The 23060-nt window shown below is 38.9% G+C and overlaps 3 protein-coding genes across 6 annotated transcripts; 2 read left to right on the top strand and 1 right to left on the bottom strand.

Annotated features, from left to right (window-relative positions):
• The first annotated feature begins 699 nt into the window (after nucleotides 1-699).
• LOC129261104 (protein YIPF5-like) lies at nucleotides 700-22376 on the top strand. Of its 4 annotated transcripts, none has more exons than XM_064099224.1 (8): nucleotides 700-770; nucleotides 6088-6164; nucleotides 11968-12106; nucleotides 13104-13267; nucleotides 16221-16255; nucleotides 16806-16916; nucleotides 19679-19860; nucleotides 20357-22376. In XM_064099224.1, the coding sequence occupies exons 3-8, from the start codon at nucleotides 12000-12002 to the stop codon at nucleotides 20517-20519; spliced, it is 762 nt and encodes a 253-aa protein (XP_063955294.1). In that variant the 5' UTR covers nucleotides 700-770; nucleotides 6088-6164; nucleotides 11968-11999; the 3' UTR covers nucleotides 20520-22376. The 4 variants fall into 4 exon arrangements, with proteins under 4 accessions (XP_063955294.1, XP_063955297.1, XP_063955296.1 ...); XM_064099226.1 differs by lacking the exons at nucleotides 700-770; nucleotides 6088-6164 and adding exons at nucleotides 857-911; nucleotides 2347-2438; XM_064099225.1 differs by lacking the exons at nucleotides 700-770; nucleotides 6088-6164 and adding exons at nucleotides 961-1081; nucleotides 2347-2438.
• Nucleotides 6793-9116, bottom strand: LOC135154208 (uncharacterized). The gene is made up of 2 exons (XM_064099550.1): nucleotides 8018-9116; nucleotides 6793-6902 (listed from the first exon to the last, which is right to left on the bottom strand). The coding sequence occupies exons 1-2, from the start codon at nucleotides 9114-9116 to the stop codon at nucleotides 6793-6795; spliced, it is 1209 nt and encodes a 402-aa protein (XP_063955620.1).
• Nucleotides 9137-11976, top strand: LOC135154207 (uncharacterized). Its single transcript, XM_064099549.1, has 2 exons — nucleotides 9137-10090; nucleotides 11968-11976. The coding sequence occupies exons 1-2, from the start codon at nucleotides 9137-9139 to the stop codon at nucleotides 11974-11976; spliced, it is 963 nt and encodes a 320-aa protein (XP_063955619.1).
• Nucleotides 22377-23060: the final 684 nt, after the last annotated feature.

Here is a 23060-nt window from a genome sequence, read left to right as displayed (position 1 = left end):
CTTTAACTTTGTTAATTTGAGGCCCCTAAATGTGCATGCGCCGGGTGAAACAAGTGTTTATCTGGTTGCCCGAGTCAAGTTTTACAAGTTACGATACGTGGTTACCCTGGCTAGGCCGTCGGGATATCCCTGGGGGCCCCTTGAAAAAAATAATTTTTTCAAATTAAAAAAATATGATAAATAGCCCTTTGTTCCTTTAATTTTGTTAATTTGAGCCCCCTAAATGTGCATGCGCCGGGTCAAGCACGTGTTTAAGTTGTTGCCCTAGTCGATTTCTACAAGTTAGGATTCCTGATTGCCCCGGCTAAGCCGTCGGGATATCCCTTGGTGCCCTTGAAAAAAAAAATTAAAAATTTCATGCCCTTTATTTCACTGACGTTTGTCCCCCCAATGTTCTCGCACTAGGGCAAGCCAGTCTTTTTATGGTTGCCCGAGACGTGCTGCACCTGTTAGATCCCCTAATCAGCTTTCAAACCCCCTAGTTTTTGAAAATCGAATATCGAATATTGGGCCAACTTCACACGCGTTTGAATATCGAACCTGAATATCAAACCAACTTCACAGTTTGAATATCGAATATCAAACCAACTTCATGCCGGTCATTATGTAGAACACGATCCGCCGGCGGATTTTGTGCCTAGAACAGTATCTGCCAGGCGCAGGATCCGCCGGTACACCAGCGGTACGGTAGGTGGTCTTGTACCACGTCATCTGTTTACACTCAGCATGCAGACGTGAGTGAAGCACGGAACTGGGCGAATTTCTGGAAGGTAGGCTATATATTGTGTAGCAAGAATAATTGGCAAGATGAGGGATTTCTACAGTTTTCATAGAAACGAGAGTGGAGTAATTATTCATTGCATGTCATAGATTTTCTAGAGACGCTACCGGTACTCCGACCGTGACAAAATGTTATACTAGTAACTAGTAGTAGTAGCATGAGTAGTAGTACCCAGTCCCACTCGTGGGTATCTGTGTGTTGCAGCCTGCAGGAGACGAAGACGTTGTCGTTGAGATCGTGACTAGACGAAAAAAGCTTCAGTCTCTGTTTTTTGGTTGTTCCGCTCCACTCAAGTAAAATGTCAGAAATTGTTAAATAAATCCCCAGAAACGACGGTTATTCCTGTCTAGATCGTGACACTCCTGAACGAAGCTAGCGCGAAGATAACCCAGAGACAAGAGAGCTCCGGCCCGCGTAGCGGGCCGGAGGCGGAGCCCAGACGCTCAGTGTGCAATCGGGCATTCAGACGAGAGTTCCGTGAAGTTTGGTCTAAATCATTTTGATAATAAATAATTAAAACAGAAATTAAGCACTTACCACGATTGTATGGATGATAGTCTAACAGTAACAAGTGGCAGTTTCCTGACATCGAGGCACAGACTGGAACCTCAAAAAACGATAAGTTCTGTCGCGGTGGCTCTCCTTCTTTCAGAATTCATAGCAAAATGGCCGTTCGAGAGGGTGTAGGGCGCATGCGCGAATTTGACAAAGTCTATATGCGCTAGTGCTATACTAGCCTCGGTCTCGATCGGCCATTTTGTGTTGAATTCTGAAAGAGGAGAGCTACCGCGACAGAACTTATCGTTTTTTGAGGTTCCAGTCTGTGCCTCGATGTCAGGAAACTGCCACTCGTTAGACTATCATCCATACAATCGTGGTAAGTGCTTAATTTCTGTTTTAATTATTTATTATCAAAATGATTTAGACCAAACTTCACGGAACTCTCGTCTGAATGCCCGATTGCACACTGAGCGTCTGGGCTCCGGCCCGCTACGCGGGCCGGAGCTCTCTGGGTAAGCGCGAAGATAGACAGCTGGCAGCCGTCTGTTTCGAGGAGTTTTTTAAACACTTTTTTCTTTCTTTTTTTCTCCTCGTACACAGACGGCTCGCTATCGTGCAGCCACCATTAGGGGACTTGCAATGCAAAATCCCCCATCGGGGCTCTTCAATTTTTGTCTTTAATGAATAAAAATTTTGAAAATTAACACGACCAAAATGCAAATTAATATTTCCTCTTGGACTTGGCGTTAATTGCCAAAAAACGGAGAAAAATCAAGTTAAAGGAACAAAAACAGTGACTTACCTCGGCTGTCGCGCAAATTCACTTCCCCGTTTTATCTGATCTTAAGTACATAAACATATGGCCATTGAGTCCCCTGTACAGATCGCGCTAGAACTTCGGTCTCTGTATTTGGTGAGTGAAGCCAACGGAGTTCAGCTGAACAACCAACATAACAGAGACCGAAGCTTTTGGTCTCGCGCGAAGAGTGCGGTCAAAACACAGAGTTCTAATTCTGATTGTCCTTATTACCGGATCTACTGGAAAAATGCAATTACTTATGCAGTCGTGTTTCCAGGTCTATCACTGTTGTTATCTCCATCTAACTATTAAAATAATGTGTGCCTGTGTGCTGTGCCAGAGTTACTATTCCCAAGGGTGAGTATATTGCACTGCAGACCAAAACTTGTCTAACTGTGAGTTTGACTTGAATCTGTTCAACGTTGATGCAGTAACTATCTCTGCCGGCAAGGAGTTCCAGTCATTTACAACTCTGGCACTGAAAGTATTTTTTCTAACATCCAGTCTGCTTCTCTTCACATACAATTTGCATGGATGTCCACGTGTCGTCCACTCACACAAGCATGCGAGGTTAGTTGTACTAACCTCGCACAACGCATGTCATTTCATAATGAATTTTGACGTTTTCATTCATCACACGAATGTGAGAGAATGACACACGCCAAAATCTTCACAATATACTAAATTTATTCATCTAAATCTGTTCATTGAATTAATTTTTAAAATATGCTCCAAAATATTCATAAAAAGGGATTTTAAATGCTTACCTTCAAATCTCAGCCAAGATACTCCGTCCGATCCTTAATACTGCGGTGGAAATTACGCAAACAACAATCGAAATGCGAATTTTTCTTATCGAACAGTCTAGATTCAATAATAATTATTATTACAATAATAATTATCATAAAATGATTATAATGATAACAATTACAATTATAATTGTAATAATTATTGAAAGTCAAAAAGGGGCCTAAGCTTTCGATCCTAGCAGAATCTTCCTCGGAGGCAAAATGACCAATAATTATTGAGACATGACAAAATGACCAATAATTATTGAGACAATGTTGATGAGACGTCAATAATTATTATTACAATAATAATTATTATTATAAAATAATTATAATGATAACAATTGTAATGAAAGTAATTATAATAATTACTGAGAAAGTAATATTAATAAGTCATCAATAATAATTATTATTATAAAAATTATTATAATTATAATTATAAAAATAATCATAATTATAGTTATTATAATTAAAGGCTTTATAATAATTGATACAATAATAATTATTATTATGAAATAATTATAATGATAATAATAATGATAGTAATTATAATTAATAATTAAAATAATAATAATTACTATTATTATAATAATAATTGAGACAATATACATGTAAATGAAACGATGATGAGACAATAATAATATCAACAATTTTATTGAGACCACAATAACAATAATGAGACAATAATGAGATAATAGACAATTGAAATCAATCTGTCTTTTTTTTTTCCAAAAATCCTAAGATTATTATTTTAATTCTCTTTCTTTGATTACAAATTATATTCATTGAAAACTTAATTTCTAATGTTCAAGCAAACAGAAAATCAATATCAAGTCATGTTTACCCTGTGCACAAACCTACACAGGACAATTACCCCCGAACCTGAAATAGGGTTAGGTGTAGATTTTTGGATAGGGGTACAATGTAGTTGTTCGGGGGGGGGGGGGGGTAATTGTCCGGGGGTTGGTGGGGTGGGGGTAATTGTCCAGGGGTAGTTGCCCTTGAACCAAAGGAATCATATGCCAATATGTTAAATCAATCTGAGTACTTAAAGATTTAAATAAAAATCTTGTACAATTCCCCATAAGCTATGTATTATAAATGTGCCATGCCCAAAACAAAGAGAATAATAAGATTTCGCAATCGTCTTTTGTCCACAAAAAGTCCTGTTTTTGTATCACAAAGATGGCAATAACTCGACTTCTAGATATCGAAATTTGAAAATTCAAACAGTTTTCTGAATCATAGATATTGAGCCTCATTGTGAGCATATCAGACATGCTGAAACAGCCTTTCCTAATTTTCACCTGAAGTGCCTAATTGAAGCACATACCCCATTTCTGTGCCCAAGAATCCAACGTTGTGAGGTCGCTTTGAAGGATGTGGTGGTCTTGCTGCTTACTGATCTGACGATAGAGGAGGCAATCATCCGCAAACAGTCTTACTTGTGACTTCACAGCGTCTGGCAGATCATTCACGTAGCACAGGAACATCAGGTGACAGAGCACTGTCCCCTGTGGTACACCTAACTTAACATGCGCACTATGAGAGCTCTCTCCATCGACAAAAACCCTCATGTGACATTTGGTCAAAAAGTTCCTGAGCCATGTGTGGGTAGAGCGGGTAATTCCAAAGGAAGCAAGTTTGTGTAGGAATTTATCATGGGGCACCTTATCGAAAGCCTTCGAGAAGTCCAGTACTATGATTCTTCCTTTCATCATTCGCTCTCAGTAGGTTATGGAGGGCAGTGATGAGCTGGGTTTCAGTCGAGAATCCTGACCTAAAACTATGGTTTAGGGAAGTTAGGATGTTGTTGTCTTTCTTGTAATCGAGGAGGTGTTTGCAGATGATGTGTTCCAAGAGCTTACAGGTGACTGATGTAAGTGAGATAGGGCGGTAGTCTATCGACTGGTGGTCATTCCCACTCTTGAAAACTGGTGTGACGTTAGCATAACTGCCAACTACTACGATTTTGGCGTAATTATTATGAATTTTTGTTTTAAATTACGCCTTACGATTTTATGTCACAAAATTACGATTTTCTGATATTCTGACTATTAAAAATGAAATGTCTATGACGACTGGACTTCAAGTCTAACAGCGCAGCCCAATCGTAATTCCAACGATTTTTAGCGAGTGTAATACGAGCGGGGGGATGCATATGGTGAATTGTACTGTGTCTATGTTCGTGTGTAGGGGTACATGCGACGCAATACTTGAGATGTGTGTTTCGCGGGCAAATTTACCGTACAAACTTACGTTGTGCTTTTATCAAGGCTTTCCGATTAAATTTTCGATATCCTGGCCAATCAATGCGAGCGACAAGTTCCGAACACACGCACATCTACAAGCGCAAAGCAGCGGCACAAATCGCGATATATAGCGACTGGTAAATACGTCTGTAAGGAAGATGACATCATCCAAGATGGCAACTTACATTGACCAACGAAAGGATCGAAGATGACTGTTTCGATCATCATTTGAAAGGAATTAGCGGTAATTGCGGTCTGAGGTACAATATTTTTGAATTTTACATATTTTCTCGTAAGTTTGAATGTACTTTCTTTTTTATGATGTGACATTTTATGTACAAAAAAACGATCCGAAAATTGGGTTTCCGCCGAATGTTAGATCTAACGTTACTGCTAAAATAATACGTTGGCTGTACGTACGGTACGGGCCAACAACTCTTCAGTCTATGTATTGGTGAGTGGAGCCAACGCAGTTCAGCGGAACAACCAAAATACAAAGACTGAAGCTTTTGGTCTATCGAGGAACAAGCCATGCCATTCTGTGCACTCCAACAGTCCAAGGAGCTACTCAAAAAAGCGAAACAGGCAACGTCCTCATGCCTTAGGGCTTGAGGCCTGATGGGTAGACTTTGTGCGATCAGTTTAGGTGAGGTGGAAAATCTTAGAGCATTAAGTGTAATTGTGTATGAATTCATTTTTCTCCTCAAGGGTCTATTTCATCAGAGGAATTTTTTAGCTTTTAGTCCTTGTTTTGGTTTGTTTTTTTGTGGGGGAGGGGTTGCATAAGTGTTTAAAAATGAGTTTAAAGTGAAGGAAAAGGGCATTCCTCTATGTTGAAAAGTACCAAGAGCTCCCTACCGTTGGAGGGCGGATACCCCCCTCCCACACCCACCCCCACTCGGCCGCTTCGCTCCCTCATAGTCCACGTAAAAAAGGATTGTTTTTTTTATCTTCAAACGTTGGCAGGTATGCGTAAGCTTGTAGCCAGTCATAAGGAAGTGTCCCAGTGTCTAGAGAGAGCTGAAATATCTCACTCAATGCTGGTGAGTAGCACACTGTCTTAGAATGATGTTAGGGATGTTATCTGGTCCACAAGCTTTATGGATGTTAACATTCTGTAGTAGCTTATGAACTCCATCAACTGATCTGTAAAGGGGGAAGGGAGCAGTCAAACTCTTGTTGGTTTTAGGCATGCAGCTTGACTGGTCTCTTGTAAACACTAATGTAAACTGTTCCAAGAGGGTAGTTGCTTTCGTCTTGCTTTCCTTTACCAACTTTCCATCCTGCATAAGAGGGGGGACTCCATTCCTTTCATTCCTCTTTGCCTTGATGTACCTCCAGAAAGGTTTAGGGTTCTAATTGGTTTTGAGTTCATCAGTGATGGAGGAAGTGAGGTGGTCTCTTTCAGCCCTCCTGAACTCTTGTCTACTCAAGCGCTGAAAGGCTTTGTAGTCATCCCAGGAGTTTGACTGCTTCGCTCTCTTGTACATTCTGGCCTTCCTCTTCACCATCCTTTTCAGCTTGTGGTTGAACCAGGGAAGAGATTGTCTGCTGCTGCTCGACTTTGATGGGATCTTTTGCTCTATGATGTTCAGCAAAGTGTCTCGCAGCATGTTCCATAGATCTTGTACATTGGTTCCTTGCCTCTTTCTTTCGATGACCTTCAGAGAGTTAAGCTACATCCTTCCTCACGTCATCCCAATCTGCATGCGAGTCCTTGTAGATTTTCCTCCGTAGTGTCTTGACGACGACTTGACAACCTTGTTCTCTGTTACTACTCACTGTGTGGTGAAATAAGGTTGGCAATGTTTGGCTTATATCCTCTTTTTCTTTGGGACAAATGCTTGATTTTTTTCACTGTCAGTTTCCATTACAGCTATTCATCATATAACTTGGCTCTTAACTTAAGTAAATTTGATTCTTTAAATTATTCTTTCTTAATTGAAAATAGAGATTGAAAAATGACAATTGTCTTGCCATATTACTTTCCACCAATAGAGGGTGTGCACAAAAATATGCCCAAAATTAAGTTTTTGAGTGCTCTGGTGAATACAAATATTACTCCCAAGTTACTAATGACTAAATGAAAAATAAATTGCAACTGTATGGAAATTAGTATTTTTGGTCACAAAAGTGATATTTTAATGATTTTTGTCTCACCTGCATAGCAGAGTGAGACTATAGGCGCCGCTTTTCCGACGGCGGCGGCGTCAACGCCAAATCTTAACCGAAGGTTAAGTTTTTGAAATGACAGCATAACTTAGAAAGTATATGAACCAATCGCTAGAGGGTATTCATTTGTCTCGCAATCTACTATGGTCAACAAGGAAATTCGTGATCACTCTCGCAAAAAGTGTTCACTGGCTTTCTAGGAAATTCGTGATCACTCTCGCAAAAAGTGTTCACTAGCTTACAAGTTCACGAGCTTTCGAGTGCCGCTGCAACTCTTTATCAAGTGACGAAAATTATCTGATGACGTATTCTATTTATACTAATCTCCGGGACCGTACGCACGAACGCGAGAACAATAGGTGGGCATTGATCCGTTGCGTCGGATGCGGTACGGCCGGTAATCCGTGTATGCAAATAAGCCGGGGGTATATGCATGGGTCGGCATGGGTCGGCAATATGCAAATTAGACAAAATTGGCGGGCTCGCTAGTTTCCCGTGGGCGGGGGCTGACTAGCTGAGCGGTCCCTCGTTCGGGGCCGGGAACGATCGGGTCGGCGTGCACTGCCAGGTAAGGGGGTATTGTGCTGTCGGATGGTTCGCATCCAGAAGTCGGGGATGTCGATCCCGCTGTCTCTGTTGAAGTTGTTAGGACAAAGACGTATACTAATAGCCTCCTTAATCCTGCGTGTATACCAATGTCTCTCTTTGGCAATGCATTGTACACCCTCCCAATCTGGGTGGTGTTGCTTCTCCCAAGCATGTTCTGCCACCGCGGATGTGTCGGTTCGCTGTAACCGAACATCGCGCTTGTGTTCAGAAATGCGTTCAACTATCGGTCGGGCTGTTTCTCCGATGTAAGACCCGTCACATCCCTGGCAAGGAATGTTGTATACTACGCCATCACGTCTGTGATCAGGGACAGGGTCTTTGGGGTGTACAAGCTGTTTGCGTAAGGTGGTGTCCGAGCGGAAAACCGTTCGGATACCGTGACCTTCTAATCGGCGTTTAAGTTGTTGTGAGAGGCCATCTATGTATGGCAAGACTGTGCAAGTCTTGAAAACCTTCTGATCCCTTGGTGGTTGTTTTTTCTTGAAAGTGTTCTTGATAAAACGGCGTGGGTAGCCGTTGCTGTACAAGGCGCCACGTATGTGTGCTCTTTCTTTCGGGAGTTCAGGTGGGTGAGTTATGATACGTGCTGCTCTGTCGAACAGGCATTTAACGAGACCCTTCTTGACCGATTTGTCGTGATGAGAATCATATGGTATGTATTGGTCTGTATGAGTGGGCTTGCGGTAGACAGAGGTGGAAAGTTTCCCGCCCTCGTGTCTTTGGACTAGCGTGTCAAGGAATGCTAATTTCCCTCCTTGCTCAGTCTCCAGAGTGAACTGGATGGACGGTTGCTGGCTATTCATGTATGAGAGTAGGCTGTCTGTTTCGGATCTATTTACGATTATGAAAGTGTCATCGACGTATCTCTTCCACACCCGAGGGTGGCATGTGGAAGGACACTTGGGCAAAGCGTTCTGTTCAAAACCTTCCATATATAGGTTAGCCACAACCGCTGAGACTGGGCTACCCATTGCTGCTCCTTCTGTTTGCTCATAGAAAGAGCCTCTGTACAGAAAATATGTGGACCTGAGGACGAACTCCAGGAGTTCGGCTATTTGTTCGGGCATAAGTGTGGTACGTTCTGATAATGTGGGATCGGATTGCATGCGTTGTAGGGCCGTACTGCATGCGCCCTCTATCGGTACGTTCTGCATACGTACCGATAGAGGGCGCATGCAGTACGGCCCTACAACGCATGCAATCCGATCCCACATTATCAGAACGTACCACACTTATGCCCGAACAAATAGCCGAACTCCTGGAGTTCGTCCTCAGGTCCACATATTTTCTGTACAGAGGCTCTTTCTATGAGCAAACAGAAGGAGCAGCAATGGGTAGCCCAGTCTCAGCGGTTGTGGCTAACCTATATATGGAAGGTTTTGAACAGAACGCTTTGCCCAAGTGTCCTTCCACATGCCACCCTCGGGTGTGGAAGAGATACGTCGATGACACTTTCATAATCGTAAATAGATCCGAAACAGACAGCCTACTCTCATACATGAATAGCCAGCAACCGTCCATCCAGTTCACTCTGGAGACTGAGCAAGGAGGGAAATTAGCATTCCTTGACACGCTAGTCCAAAGACACGAGGGCGGGAAACTTTCCACCTCTGTCTACCGCAAGCCCACTCATACAGACCAATACATACCATATGATTCTCATCACGACAAATCGGTCAAGAAGGGTCTCGTTAAATGCCTGTTCGACAGAGCAGCACGTATCATAACTCACCCACCTGAACTCCCGAAAGAAAGAGCACACATACGTGGCGCCTTGTACAGCAACGGCTACCCACGCCGTTTTATCAAGAACACTTTCAAGAAAAAACAACCACCAAGGGATCAGAAGGTTTTCAAGACTTGCACAGTCTTGCCATACATAGATGGCCTCTCACAACAACTTAAACGCCGATTAGAAGGTCACGGTATCCGAACGGTTTTCCGCTCGGACACCACCTTACGCAAACAGCTTGTACACCCCAAAGACCCTGTCCCTGATCACAGACGTGATGGCGTAGTATACAACATTCCTTGCCAGGGATGTGACGGGTCTTACATCGGAGAAACAGCCCGACCAATAGTTGAACGCATTTCTGAACACAAGCGCGATGTTCGGTTACAGCGAACCGACACATCCGCGGTGGCAGAACATGCTTGGGAGAAGCAACACCACCCAGATTGGGAGGGTGTACAATGCATTGCCAAAGAGAGACATTGGTATACACGCAGGATTAAGGAGGCTATTAGTATACGTCTTTGTCCTAACAACTTCAACAGAGACAGCGGGATCGACATCCCCGACTTCTGGATGCGAACCATCCGACAGCACAATACCCCCTTACCTGGCAGTGCACGCCGACCCGATCGTTCCCGGCCCCGAACGAGGGACCGCTCAGCTAGTCAGCCCCCGCCCACGGGAAACTAGCGAGCCCGCCAATTTTGTCTAATTTGCATATTGCCGACCCATGCCGACCCATGCATATACCCCCGGCTTATTTGCATACACGGATTACCGGCCGTACCGCATCCGACGCAACGGATCAATGCCCACCTATTGTTCTCGCGTTCGTGCGTACGGTCCCGGAGATTAGTATAAATAGAATACGTCATCAGATAATTTTCGTCACTTGATAAAGAGTTGCAGCGGCACTCGAAAGCTCGTGAACTTGTAAGCTAGTGAACACTTTTTGCGAGAGTGATCACGAATTTCCTTGTTGACCATAGTAGATTGCGAGACAAATGAATACCCTCTAGCGATTATTTCAATCCGCAATAATGAACCTATTTAGTATATATGAACCAAGTTCATGAAACTTGGCCATAAGGTTAATCAAGTATCACTGAACATCATGCATGAGTTTCATGTCACATGACCAAGGTCAAAGATCATTTAGGGTCAATGAACTTTGGCCGAATTGGGGGTATTTGTTGAATTACCATCATAACTTTGAAAGTTTATGGATCTGATTCATGAAACTTGGACATGATAGTAATCAAGTATCACTGAACATTTTTTAATGAATTTTTGTTTAAAAATGAAAACGATAGTGTAGAAATGTTGGAAATGAAGTTGTATCCCACTTACATAATTTAGTGCTAGATCTTTTAGAAGGAAAGTAGAAATCTCGGGGGCGAAAATTTCAGGTTTCTTGGCGGTACACGCAGATGAATGGGATGGAATCCCTGGCTCTGTTGAGAGTAAGCATACGTTAGTAAATGATTTTACTCTCTAGGAGCCTCCTGGCTACCCTGCGGGACATAGACGGCAATTATGGCCTTAGAGAGTGCTAGAAATAGAAATCAGTGACCTCAATTCCCCCAGTTCACTGTTTGTTTTTCACAACTCGCCGTCTTCCATTTATATTATTATGAAAAATAATATGTTTACATTGACTAGCGCACTCGATTGATGTCGGCACTTGACAGGTGAATGAACTTTCCTAGATTTCTTGTGTGGAGAAATCTTTGAAAACTGAGACAGTCCCTGTAAACTTAGCCAGGAAGCTCCTAGGGATTAAAGTCATTCCACTGATGTGCTTATTCTCCACAGAGCCAGGGATCCATAGCATTCACCTACACACACGGTCATTTTTCCCATGGTTAGATTCTAGTAAAAAACTATCAGATCTTTAACTTTTCTAGCCCTAACTTATGTAAATGGGCTACAAGTATATTTACCCCCCACCCGCATGCACTAATTGTGCGTGTATTTATTCAAATAAAGTGTCAAATTATTAAAAAATAATATAAGAACAGTTGCGTTTACTCACAGTCTGTTATTGTTGTCATCTTGTCTTCTTTGTTATGGAGACTATCTACCAGACGCATGAAATTGAGGGCAGCAAAATCATGAGCGGTGCTAGATCAAAATGTGTGCATTTGCCAATAAATATGAATCTCACCTCGATGCTAAAAATATCCCGCACGCTAGACCAGTTGAAGCAGGATTTGTGTAATCTGGGACGATCCCAATTTTCTGACCAGTGCCACAACTGAATTGGATTAGGAAACAACAGTCAATAAATAACATGTGACAATCTCCTTTTGTTTCATCTCCATTTGCAGTTGAATTGAACTTTGTAGATTAGCTATATTGTATGGCTGGATACGGTGATCAGGGCTTCAACCAAAACATGGATCAAGGAGGCTTTTTTCAAACCGACTATGACCAACAGCAAGGCTATGATGTTGGAGGCCAATATGGGTGAGTGATGTTCATTCTTTGTTTTATTTGAAATCACTTTATTGGAATCACAATAAAGTAAAGAAGTTTACAAAGTGCATAATTTTACAAAACATACTGAAGATTTAATAAGCATATTAATATAGGCCCAAGGTCATGACTCATTACTAGCGCTCAGGGCAGACAGTATCGATTAAAGTGACCAGTACACAAGTGTAGGAGATGATAGACATATAGTTCAGTTATGATAAACATAATTAAAAAGTATACTTGTTTTAAATGTTATTTTGTTTTTTACAAAGCAGTTTGTAGTAAACTTTATTTTCAGAGTAGTGTAAAGTTTAAGGAAGTTTAAGGAAACATCAAAAGAGTGTCAAGAACTAAAAACAAGTAAAACGTTTTTTCTAAGTATTGTTAGCTCATAACAAAATTGAATATCATATTCATAACCATGCACAGTATCTACAAAGGTTTTTTATCATTCTTTCAATCAATGCATCTCAACAAAGATCTGCATGCCTTTTAGCAAGAAGGTACCTTAAAGTTTTGGTGTTGTATGGAATTGTTTAGAACATAGAGCCCTCAAAACAAGACTTATGTTTTTGGGGATTCATAATTGGTTACATATGATGTGTAGTTATGACGATAATGTTGATGGTGATGATAATTCAGATTCATGATGATGATGTAGCTGATAATTTTGATAATGATGATGATGATGATGATGATGATGGTGCTGATGGTGGTGGTGGTGGTGATGATGACGATGGTGATGATGGTGGTGATGATGATGATGAGGATGATGGTGGTGTTGATGATGACGATGGTGATGATGATGATTACGATGATGATGAATTAATGATGATGATAATGACGATGGTGTATAATTTTGATAATGGTGGTGATGATGAAGATGATAATTATGGTGATGGCGCTTGTGGGGATAATGGTAATGAAGAAGATCATGTTGGTCATTCAGTGTAATGTTATCCATGTACATGTACATTTTTCTTAATAGTGCTCCTGGGGGCTATGATGACTATTCCCAGCAAGGTTACGGAGGTCAACCTCAAATGATGTCACCACAGGTCCCCTACACAGGTCAGATCATGACCCCTGAACCCATGCCATCGGGGGCCAGTTACTCGGACAGTTTTGATGATGAACCTCCACTCCTTGAAGGTATGTCATGATAATCTTTACAAAACTACTATAGAGTATCTTATTCTTTAATGATTTGGATGCGCTGGTATTAGGAGATAAATACAAGTAGTGGCCCGGGGGGGGGCCACTTACATTGACGAGTGGATACCATGCGCGACCAAAAAAACACGTAAAAAGGATGTCTTTTTCAAGATAGGGCACGTTACGTACGTAACGTGATAAGGGTGTCAAAAACACAAAATAATGAAGAAAGGGTATCTATTTCGTGAGGAAAGCTACGTGTTTAGGGTCAAATTTGCGGGATGATAAAACAAAATTAAAATGTTTTATAAAGGATGTCCTTTTTGCTCCAACACTACGTGTTTAGAGTCCGATTTGCGCGACGTGTGGAAGGTAGGGCCGTTCTAAACCAAGTGATGTGTAAAAGTAACCGACGACCGACGGACCCGTGACATATCGCTGTACTTGTTTAGGGGTTCATTTCAGGGAATACTTGTCAAGAGTATCGTTTTGTTTCCAATACTTGTTAAGGGTAGGGTTTCACACGCCAATACTTGTTAAGGGGTGCATTTTCAGAATATGGAAAATACGTGTTTAGGGTGCTTTTCGAGACCCCATGGTCGCGCATGGTATCCACTCGTCAATGAAAGTGGCCCCCCCCCCCCCCCCCCGGGAGTAGTGGTAACAATTTCAGAATGAGTTTGTACAGAATCCAATGAAATGGCCACTCAAATGTGCCAAAGGAATTAGCAAAGCAAGCATGTCATACCAGTCAGACGCCAGGTCTTTTTCCAATCAGTAATAGTAGCCAGTCCCACATGTGCTTATCTGTGTTTGTGATCTTCAGTTTTATTGTTTTCAGCTTAGATTTCAGGATTTCACAAAGTTCAGTTTATGTAACTGTACCGAATCTAGGTCTACAATGATATACAGTGCATCCCAGACAAAAGGAATGAGGGATTCTTTTTTCTTCAAAGGCAAATAAATTAAGATATTTCATTTACATAATCATGTAATTAAAATATTCATCTTTATTTCAATACCTAATATGAGATGAACACTTCACGCATTAATGAGCAAGACAAATTTGAACCTGTAATGTTAAAACCAGGTTGCGCAGAAAAATAGGAAAAGATTGGTTTGAGATACGCCGACCGTGCTTATTCAACGATTGGCTTATTAGCATTTCTTTTGTATTCTTTGTTAAGATTCTCTTACTGATCCCTGAAATAAGAGTGGATTCAGTTTCACACGTGAGTTTCTGCGGAAATCGTTTCTGATATGCCTCAATATTTGTTGTTTGTAATCTGCCATGCGTGAACTCTTTGCTTAGCTGTTGGTTTTAAATTGGAGATGAGATTCTATTCTTGCCATGAGTATCAAATTTGTAGTAAAAAACATATTTGATAATTGTGAAATCTATCTCTGAAAACCGGTTTCCTTTTTTTAAGGGCTGCACTGTATAGTGCCAAATATCTTTGGCTTTACAGACTTTCTTATGAAATAATTGTTTCCTGGAACTACATCCATTCATCTTTAAAGGGGAATGAAACCTTTGGAACAAGTAGGCTTGTGTCGAAACAAAAAAATCAAAGAATAAGAACAAAGAAAGATTGAGAAAAATCTGACAAATAGTGAGAAAGTTATGAGCATTTGAATGTTGCAATCACTAATGCTATGGAGATCCTACCATTGGCAATGCGACAAGGATGTGTGATGTCACATGTGAACAACTTTCCCTTTGATGGACTATAAAATACCCTCAAAATGTCTCTTTTTGCCTTTTCTTTATGGTGATACAAACTCTTTATCCATGATGTATTCTTTAAAAATCTGTATTACATGCCCTCCTATAGAAAGAACACATGATCTACTGATGGATGTGATAAAAGAGGCAATTTAAGTGAAATGTATACTTAAGTAATGGGGAGAGTTGTTCACAAGTGACATCACACATATTTGTCGCATTGCCAATTTGAGGATCTCCATAGCATTAGTGATCAATATATTCAAATGCTCATAACTAACTTATTATTTTTCCGATTTTTCTCAAACTTTTGTTGATCTGTTTCTTTGATTTTTCTGTTTTCACACAAGCTATCTTGTTCCAAAGGTTTCATTCTCCTTTAATGACAGAGAATGAAAAAGTATTGCTTGAAGAATGACTACATGAAGCACCATGCTAAAATATATTATGATTGATCAGTAGTTGTGACATATCAATTTTTGAAGGTCAAGTCCACCACAGAAAAATATTGATTTGAATAAACAGAGAAAAATCAAACTAGCATAATGCTGAAAATTTCATCAAAATCAGATGTAAAATAAGAAAGTTATGAAATTTTTAAGTTTCGCTTATTTTTCACAAAACAGTGATATGCACAACTCAGCGACATGCAAATGAGACACTCGATGATGTCCCTCACTCACAATTTCTTTTGTTTTTTATTGTTTGAATTATACAATATTTCATTTTTTACAAATTTGACAATAGGGACCAACTTGACTGAACTATATAGTATTAAACAATGCTAATTCCACATGTTCAGGGAGGAATTGTTGTTTCACTTGACAATGAGGAGAAAATTAGAATATGTCATATTTCATATAATAAAATACAAAAGAAATAGTGAGTGGATGATGTCATCAGTCTCCTCATTTGCATACTGACCAGGATGTGCATATAACTGTTTTGTGAAATTAAGCGAAACTTTAAAATGTCTTAACTTTCTTATTTTACATCCGATTTTATGAAATTTTCAGTGTTATGCTTGTTGGATTTTTCTCTATTTATTCAAATCAACTTTTTGTTGGGGTGGACTTGTCCTTTAACCAAAGTTATGAATAACTTTGGTTTTGGCTAAATTTGGTAAGTTAAAGTATTGACTTTCGTAGTAGTAGTAGTATTTATTGATAGCAATGCATTTACTTTTGAAGTCTCTTTTTTTTAATCTCTCACTTCCTTATTCAGAACTTGGAATCAACTTTGAACATATTTATCAAAAGGTAAGAAGAATAAAATCATATACATAAATCAGGTTTTAAAATGCAACATGTAACACAATCAAATATGATGGGCTACATTACATGACCTAAATAATCATCCACACTTCAAAATTTCAAACTTTTTTTTAATCAGTCCATGACGCTCTTGCCGCTCCATCTTCTCATATTTGTTTTGTTTGGCACTTTGTCTAGGCGATCTTAGGTACCCGAATTGTTTTCCCTCGCCTATTCTCAATATTGCCCAATTTCTATAGTAAAGAGTAAAATTGGTTCTTTCGAGTCATGCATGAGTAAGGGCTCATTGAAGGCAAAAATTGTCCCTTCAAAGGTTATTTTCAGGACGATTTATGCAAATTTTGCCTTTGGTGTTTGTTGTGTTATAAATCGTAATCTATATGGTTTAGAATTCATCCTTGTAGAGAGCGTCAAACACTAAGATTTTCATGCTATATCAGAGAAGCAGTAACACTGTATCTCTGTATATACTGTGTTTAACTGCACATTTCTTTAATCAATGATTGTTGTCCTTTTATTTTGTTTGTCGTTGCAGACACTGTCTGTTTTAAACCCCATGAGGGAGACAGATCCTGCAGCTATCAATGATTGTGATCTGGCAGGCCCCCTAGTCTTTGCCTTGGGCTTTGGTGGAACCCTTCTTTTGGTAAGTTTGTATTAAAAACAAGTAATGGAGGGTTGGCAAACAGAAGATGTATATCACCTTTTGACCATTTTGAAGTTTTTATACCAATATAATCGGGAGCACATTCTGAAACCATAAAGAATTAACTGTTTATTACCTATCCAGTGCATATCATTATCAATAAAAATGTTACATTTTGGGCAAAGCTGTAAAAAAGATGTTTTTAAGGTACATTTGTTGACATTGATAGATGCCCTAGTCTTCTCTATCATATGACATAAGAAAGGCAAAATTTTGCTCACGCCTGGCTCAATACTTGCTTTTTTCTCCAGGGTGTCATAATGGCTTGACTAATATAAAAGGATTGGACACAATGAAAGCAGCAATCTGATTTGAAAGGCTTTGCTGAAAAGCTATTAGGACAAACCAATGTAATCCATAAACAACCACTGAAATCAAAACCTAATAGATTTTGATTTCGAGTTTGAATTTCTTTAAGAAAACTCTACTCAATACAGACCAATTCAAATCGTTTTTCCCTCCAGATAATCCAAGATTGTTGAGACGTAAACCCCTAATCCCTGAGCCAAAATGTAAAACTAAACGAATGCAAAATAGTGCAATACCGTATCTCATTCGTATACTTAACAATAACCAGAATAAGTGATGAGTGAGTATGCTACTGTTCCTTCCTGCTCTTTGGACTAGCCAATCCCTTAATGCTTGTGGTTTCGTGTCTCACCTTCCCCTTTTACTCTTTACTACCTTTTCTACTTCTCTCTCCTTCCCCGCATTCTTTTTCTTCTTCCCTTTCCCCTTTCTTTCCTCTTCTTTCGTTTTTTTTTTCCTTGTTCTTCTCCTTCATCATCTGATTTTTTTTATTATCTCCTTCCCTTTTCTTTTACCCTTCTTCCTTTTCACCTTTGGTCTCTTTGACTGTTTATTCCTTTTCCTTCTCATTATCACCTTCTCTCTACTTTTCTGTATTTTTCTCAATTTTTCCTCCTTTCTTGCTTTTCACCACTCTCTTTTTTCAACACAAACATTATGCACTCTATTTTTATTTTTATTTTTTACGATGCAATCTGGTACAATACAAACAAATTTACATTTTTTTTAATCTTCACACTTTACTATGTTGAATTCTAATTATCTATAACTTAAGGACGTTCCACAGTTAAAGTGAAATCCATGTCATTTTCACCAAACTTTGCACATAGATACTTTAGAACCTTAATATTCAAAATATGCAAAAATTAACATAGGTCCATGTGCTTGATTTTTTGCTATAGAACTTCAAAGTTCACCCAAATTGATGTTCTTAAGAATTGCGCATTCAAAAGAATTTGGCATTTCTAGACCGCCCAATATTACTACAATGAGTTTAAACATGTATTACTCAGTCAAAATACATGAAAAAGTCATCAAATTTCGCAAGAGAGTTAATAATTGTATCGTTAGAATGGAGAATATATTTATAGTGCTATTTGTTAGCAATTTTAAGTTTAACAGCACTGTCAGTTCTTAAAAATAGCGTAAAAGATAACAAAATCCCAATCTAAAAAATGTGAAATTTCAGTAACAAACTACAAAAGTACAATAAATGCTGCACTTTATTCAAAATCCATGTCATTTTCACCAAAATTTTTAGAGTTGTAGAGGGAGGTATACCTAAGAGGAACAAACATTAAAAAATAGGGGTTCATGTGCTTGTTTTTAAACTATCAGTATTTTTATTAGAGCAAATGTGCTTTTTAAAACACCAAAAAATGCGCTGAATGCTTTGTATGTATGTGAAGAAAAAATCAAAACCACTCTACCATTTATTCAAACTCGGGGTAATATTCGTGATTCTTGGCAGCACTGCAGAGTAAAGTATTTTGAAATTGTAGAGAATCTTTTTTTGAATGGTCCATGGAATAATTCAATTTTTTAGCTTCATGAAATAACGCATCGGATCTGCAGTTAAAGTGCAGAAGATGAGAAAAATCAGCACATACCCGCAGCTAATTGATCACCTGTTCATCCATTGTGACGTCAGCGCGCAGAGTGTAAACTATGCGCAGATCATAATGAGCACAAACATAACTGTGGAACGTCCTTAAACAGGTTTTTTTTTCTAGTAGCCTCGCTACCGTTCTCTCTTGTCCGTCTTTTGTTTCGTTGTATATTTACGTTGTATCCCCCCAATTAAGTTGTTTTCACTATTGATCAGTTACTCCATCTCGTTATTGTGCTATTGTTCTTGTTTTTTTTCTTTCGCCTTCAATTTTAATTGCTGCTTCGTTTCTTTATCTTTTGTCTCCTTTTCTCCTCACTCTTGTTATTCTGCCTATATTTTTATCCTTATCCTTCATCTCTTGTGTATTCATATATTTAATTCAATCCTTAATTGTACACGATCTGGTACTTTTTTGCATAATTTGTATGTCTCATCTTTTTTTCTCACATTGATTCTCTGACCTTGTATTTTTTGTTTTAGTTCTGTGATTCTTGTAATTGACGTTAACGTCATTTTGAACACATTTTGTCTTGTGATAAGTTTTTGTTTTTTCATGTTTTGTACCATATTTGTTGCTTTATTGTATTATGTTTTTGTTGTTATATTCCACACTATGCTTATTCCTTATGATTTCAATCTTTTATATTGTAAAAACTTTTTGTAATTCGGCTCTGTGCTGCGATGGAAGTTTTTATCTGAATAAACCATTTTGAATTGCATTGTATTGATTTCTTGCTTCATAACAACATAAATAAGATATTGACCGGTTTTTAATTTGCAGGCGGGTAAAGTCCAATTTGGTTACATCTATGGTATTGGTGGTATCGGTTGCCTCGGAATCTGGATGTTGCTGAATTTGATGAGTCTGACAGGAGTTGGTGCAAGCTGCATCGTCAGTGTGTTAGGGTACTGCCTACTTCCAATGGTCTGCCTCAATTTTCTTGCCATCATCATCAACTTACAGTAAGTGCCAACTGCTTTTTATTATGTAATTAGACAAGCAATACCATATACAAAATGAAATATGAAGTAATGGTCAGAGTTCATGTGGCATGATTTGTTTCCATAAATTTTTTGTAGATACTAGTCCTTAGCTTGTCAAAGGGGAATCTTACCTTTGTAAAAACATAATTTACGTAACTTTATTTTTAGCAATCAACTGATACATAGAGAAATATGATGAATAATTTAAAGTTTCATGAAAATTGAGCAGTTTGACGGACATGATATTTTTCAATTAATAATTTCATTAACGCTGTCCTGTTTCCTATTTACTGTTTTCTGACATGTATTTCTGATTTTTTGTCATGAAGATCTCACTGTCTTGAATAAACTTTACACTTTTAAGTCCTACGATTTGAATGACTGACCTATTGTCCCTTATAAGACTTTACTAATTCATATGATGAACCAATCTTAAATAAATTTTCTCTTTGTTTCCCCTGTTTCTCAATCACAGAGGTATAATTGGGACAGTAGCATCATTATTGGCTATAGGTTGGTGTAGTTTATCAGCATCCAAGCTCTTTGTGACTGCGTTAGCCATGGATTCACAACAACTCCTCGTAGCCTACCCCTGTGCACTGCTCTATGGTGTCTTTGCCCTACTGTCCGTCTTCTGAGTAAAATCATCAAAAATGTTTCACCAATTTGAGGATTAATAAATTCAGTTGAAATGGGAAATTGACATGTCTTATGAAGACTTATTGGGTTTTTAAATGAAAACTTTTGTGCAACAAGTGGAAAGTCACCAAAAATATACAGTGTTACCCTGTAGACTGCAATGATATAGTAGAGATTATACAACTCCCAAGAATGTTCTGTAATCTGATTGGTCCAAATCGGATCATGTGATATTCAGCGAATTGCACTATTGCATCCAAAATGCACTATCCTGCACTCTGATGTCAGAGTGCATGATAGTGCAAGTTCTGGAATTATCTAGAATTTAGATCAAATATAGCATTTGGGGCAACTCAGTAACATGGGTGGAGGGTTCAACAAAACAAACAATACACGCATTCTTGTGCATATAGGACCTAAATAATGAACTCTGTGCTTGACTCGCCAAATAGATATACCGCACTCGGTCCGTGGACCTCGATGCGGTATATCCATTGGCTCTCCTCGCACATCGTTCATTATTAGGCCCTGCATGCACGCGCATACGTGCATTATTTGTATACTGTCACCTATCAAGATGATTTTCTATACCTGTCGGGTATATATATCCACCGTGTACTCATTCAAATAGAGTGGAATGGAGTCTTATGACCATTAGACATGATGTAATTGCTATGTATACTCTTCTCACCTCATATTGCCATTCTATGTAAAAAAATAAAATTGCTGTGACATGCAAAGGAATGTCTGGGATTTGATTCAATGGTACAGCATAATTGGACAAGATGCAGATATGAGTCTGCAGAGCCTGGTGTCATCAAATTGTAATCTATTTCCCATGCGAAATGGTCAAGACTGACTGACTCTAAAGCGCCCAGCAATTGACAAATCATGGGAAAATTGAATCAATACGATATTTGCAAAAGGCCAATTGACTTGCATGATATAATCCGTCCATCATGAGCGCCTGTCGGACTAATGCCATAAAAGTTCGGACAGCACGAATTTGACCGAACTCGTGATGGTTATTTACATCGGGTCGTCGCAGTTCTAGTTTCCAACAATCCCAATTCCTAGACTCGTAGCAGGTCTCTTGATTGCTAAACCAAAGTAAATAACCTCTGTGAAGTTACATGTTTCAAAGTGAAAACACGCAGTTTACTTCTGGTTGGTTAGTCTACTAACTATTGCTATCCTATATTAGACCTCCCAGACATGCCGGCGTCTATTACATAACACCCCCAGGCATGCAGCCGAGTGAAAAACTTTAATCCCTTCTCTGTTCTGAGAATAGCCTTGATTTCTCCATGATTTGTCAATGTAAGGTCGCTTTAAGAGTTACCACTTGACCTTATAATGAATGATGGTATTTAGTCCTAAGCATCTTGATAGCAGTTACAGGTATTTCTACATCTTTCCAGCTCTGGCTGTTTTCCCATCATACTGAAGCATCATTAGAAAACAAAAACATCAAAATTCAGCAGTTTAGAAATTTAGCCTTGACAAATTTACTGTATATCGTCAATATTTATCTTCTCTGATTCACAATACCCATAATATTGTGACTTGGTAAAAGTAATCACTGATCTTGTGTTATTGAATGTCTCTTCTGTTCATTGTAACATACAAACTCTGAGCTAAAATTTGAGCATATATGTGGCATACACTAACTTATTTTCTTCAAAATCTTTGCTTGTAATGACCATAGTTTTGTTAATTTTAATGCAAATCATTGCTGATATAAATAGGTAAAATTGCTATGCGCACCATTGTACATTCTTCAGCGTTCTGTAAAGTACTCTACTAATCTGTCTTTTTGTAAATAAATATAAATATATCCTGTCATTTCAATTTGATATATATGTTTAAAGGTTTGTTGTTGTTTTGTAGTTTTAAAGGGGAATCCAACCTAAATGAAATAACGTTTTTAGAGGGAAAACAACCCAGAGAAGTGGATTGGCAAAGTTTAAATATACATTTTTTAAGTTGTAAAAACTTGTAAAGGTTGTGATGATGATTATGATGATGGGGATGATGGTGATGGAGATTTTGATGATAATTATGGTGATTGGGATTATAGCAATGATGATGATGGTGGTGATGGTCATGGTCAATATGATGGTAATGATGATGATGGTGTATTGACTATGTGATTTAGATTATCGTGATGATGATAATGTTGATGGCGATGCTGGTGTCCTGTTGTTGGTTTTGTCGATGTCAATGATGGTGATGGAGATTATAGTGATGATGGAAATGATGATATTGATGGTGGTGGTGGAGATGGTGATGATGATGAGGAGGATGGAGATGATGATGCTGGTGTTGGTTTTGTTGACTATGTCAGTGATGAGGGTGGTTGTTGTGATGGTTAAGGAAGCAAAGCTTTATACGAGTTTACAAAATGGACGAGGTTTTAACTGTAGAGCTACAAACGGGATGGTTGATACGATTGCTTATAATTAAATGGTAGAACGACGTAGCCCAAGCAAATCAACCAAACGACACTGAATCAATTTTGGAAAGCAATTTTTATTGCA

Source organism: Lytechinus pictus, chromosome 5, assembly GCF_037042905.1.
Source record: "Lytechinus pictus isolate F3 Inbred chromosome 5, Lp3.0, whole genome shotgun sequence".
In the NCBI taxonomy this organism is placed as follows: Eukaryota; Metazoa; Echinodermata; class Echinoidea; order Temnopleuroida; family Toxopneustidae; genus Lytechinus; species Lytechinus pictus.
The sequence above is the reverse complement of the archived record's forward strand: the minus strand, read 5'-3'. Positions and strand labels throughout refer to the sequence as shown.

Coding starts and splice junctions, on each gene's coding strand:
- LOC129261104 (XM_064099224.1), top strand. CDS start 12,000: ATGGCTGGATACGGTGATCAGGGCTTCAACCAAAACATGGATCAAGGA. Junction 12,107..13,103: donor GATGTTGGAGGCCAATATGG/GTGAGTGATGTT, acceptor TTTTCTTAATAG/TGCTCCTGGGGGCTATGATG. Junction 16,256..16,805: donor TTGAACATATTTATCAAAAG/GTAAGAAGAATA, acceptor TTGTCGTTGCAG/ACACTGTCTGTTTTAAACCC.
- LOC135154208 (XM_064099550.1), bottom strand. CDS start 9,116: ATGTGGGATCGGATTGCATGCGTTGTAGGGCCGTACTGCATGCGCCCT. Junction 6,903..8,017: donor ACACCACCCAGATTGGGAGG/GTGTACAATGCA, acceptor TTCACCACACAG/TGAGTAGTAACAGAGAACAA.
- LOC135154207 (XM_064099549.1), top strand. CDS start 9,137: ATGCCCGAACAAATAGCCGAACTCCTGGAGTTCGTCCTCAGGTCCACA.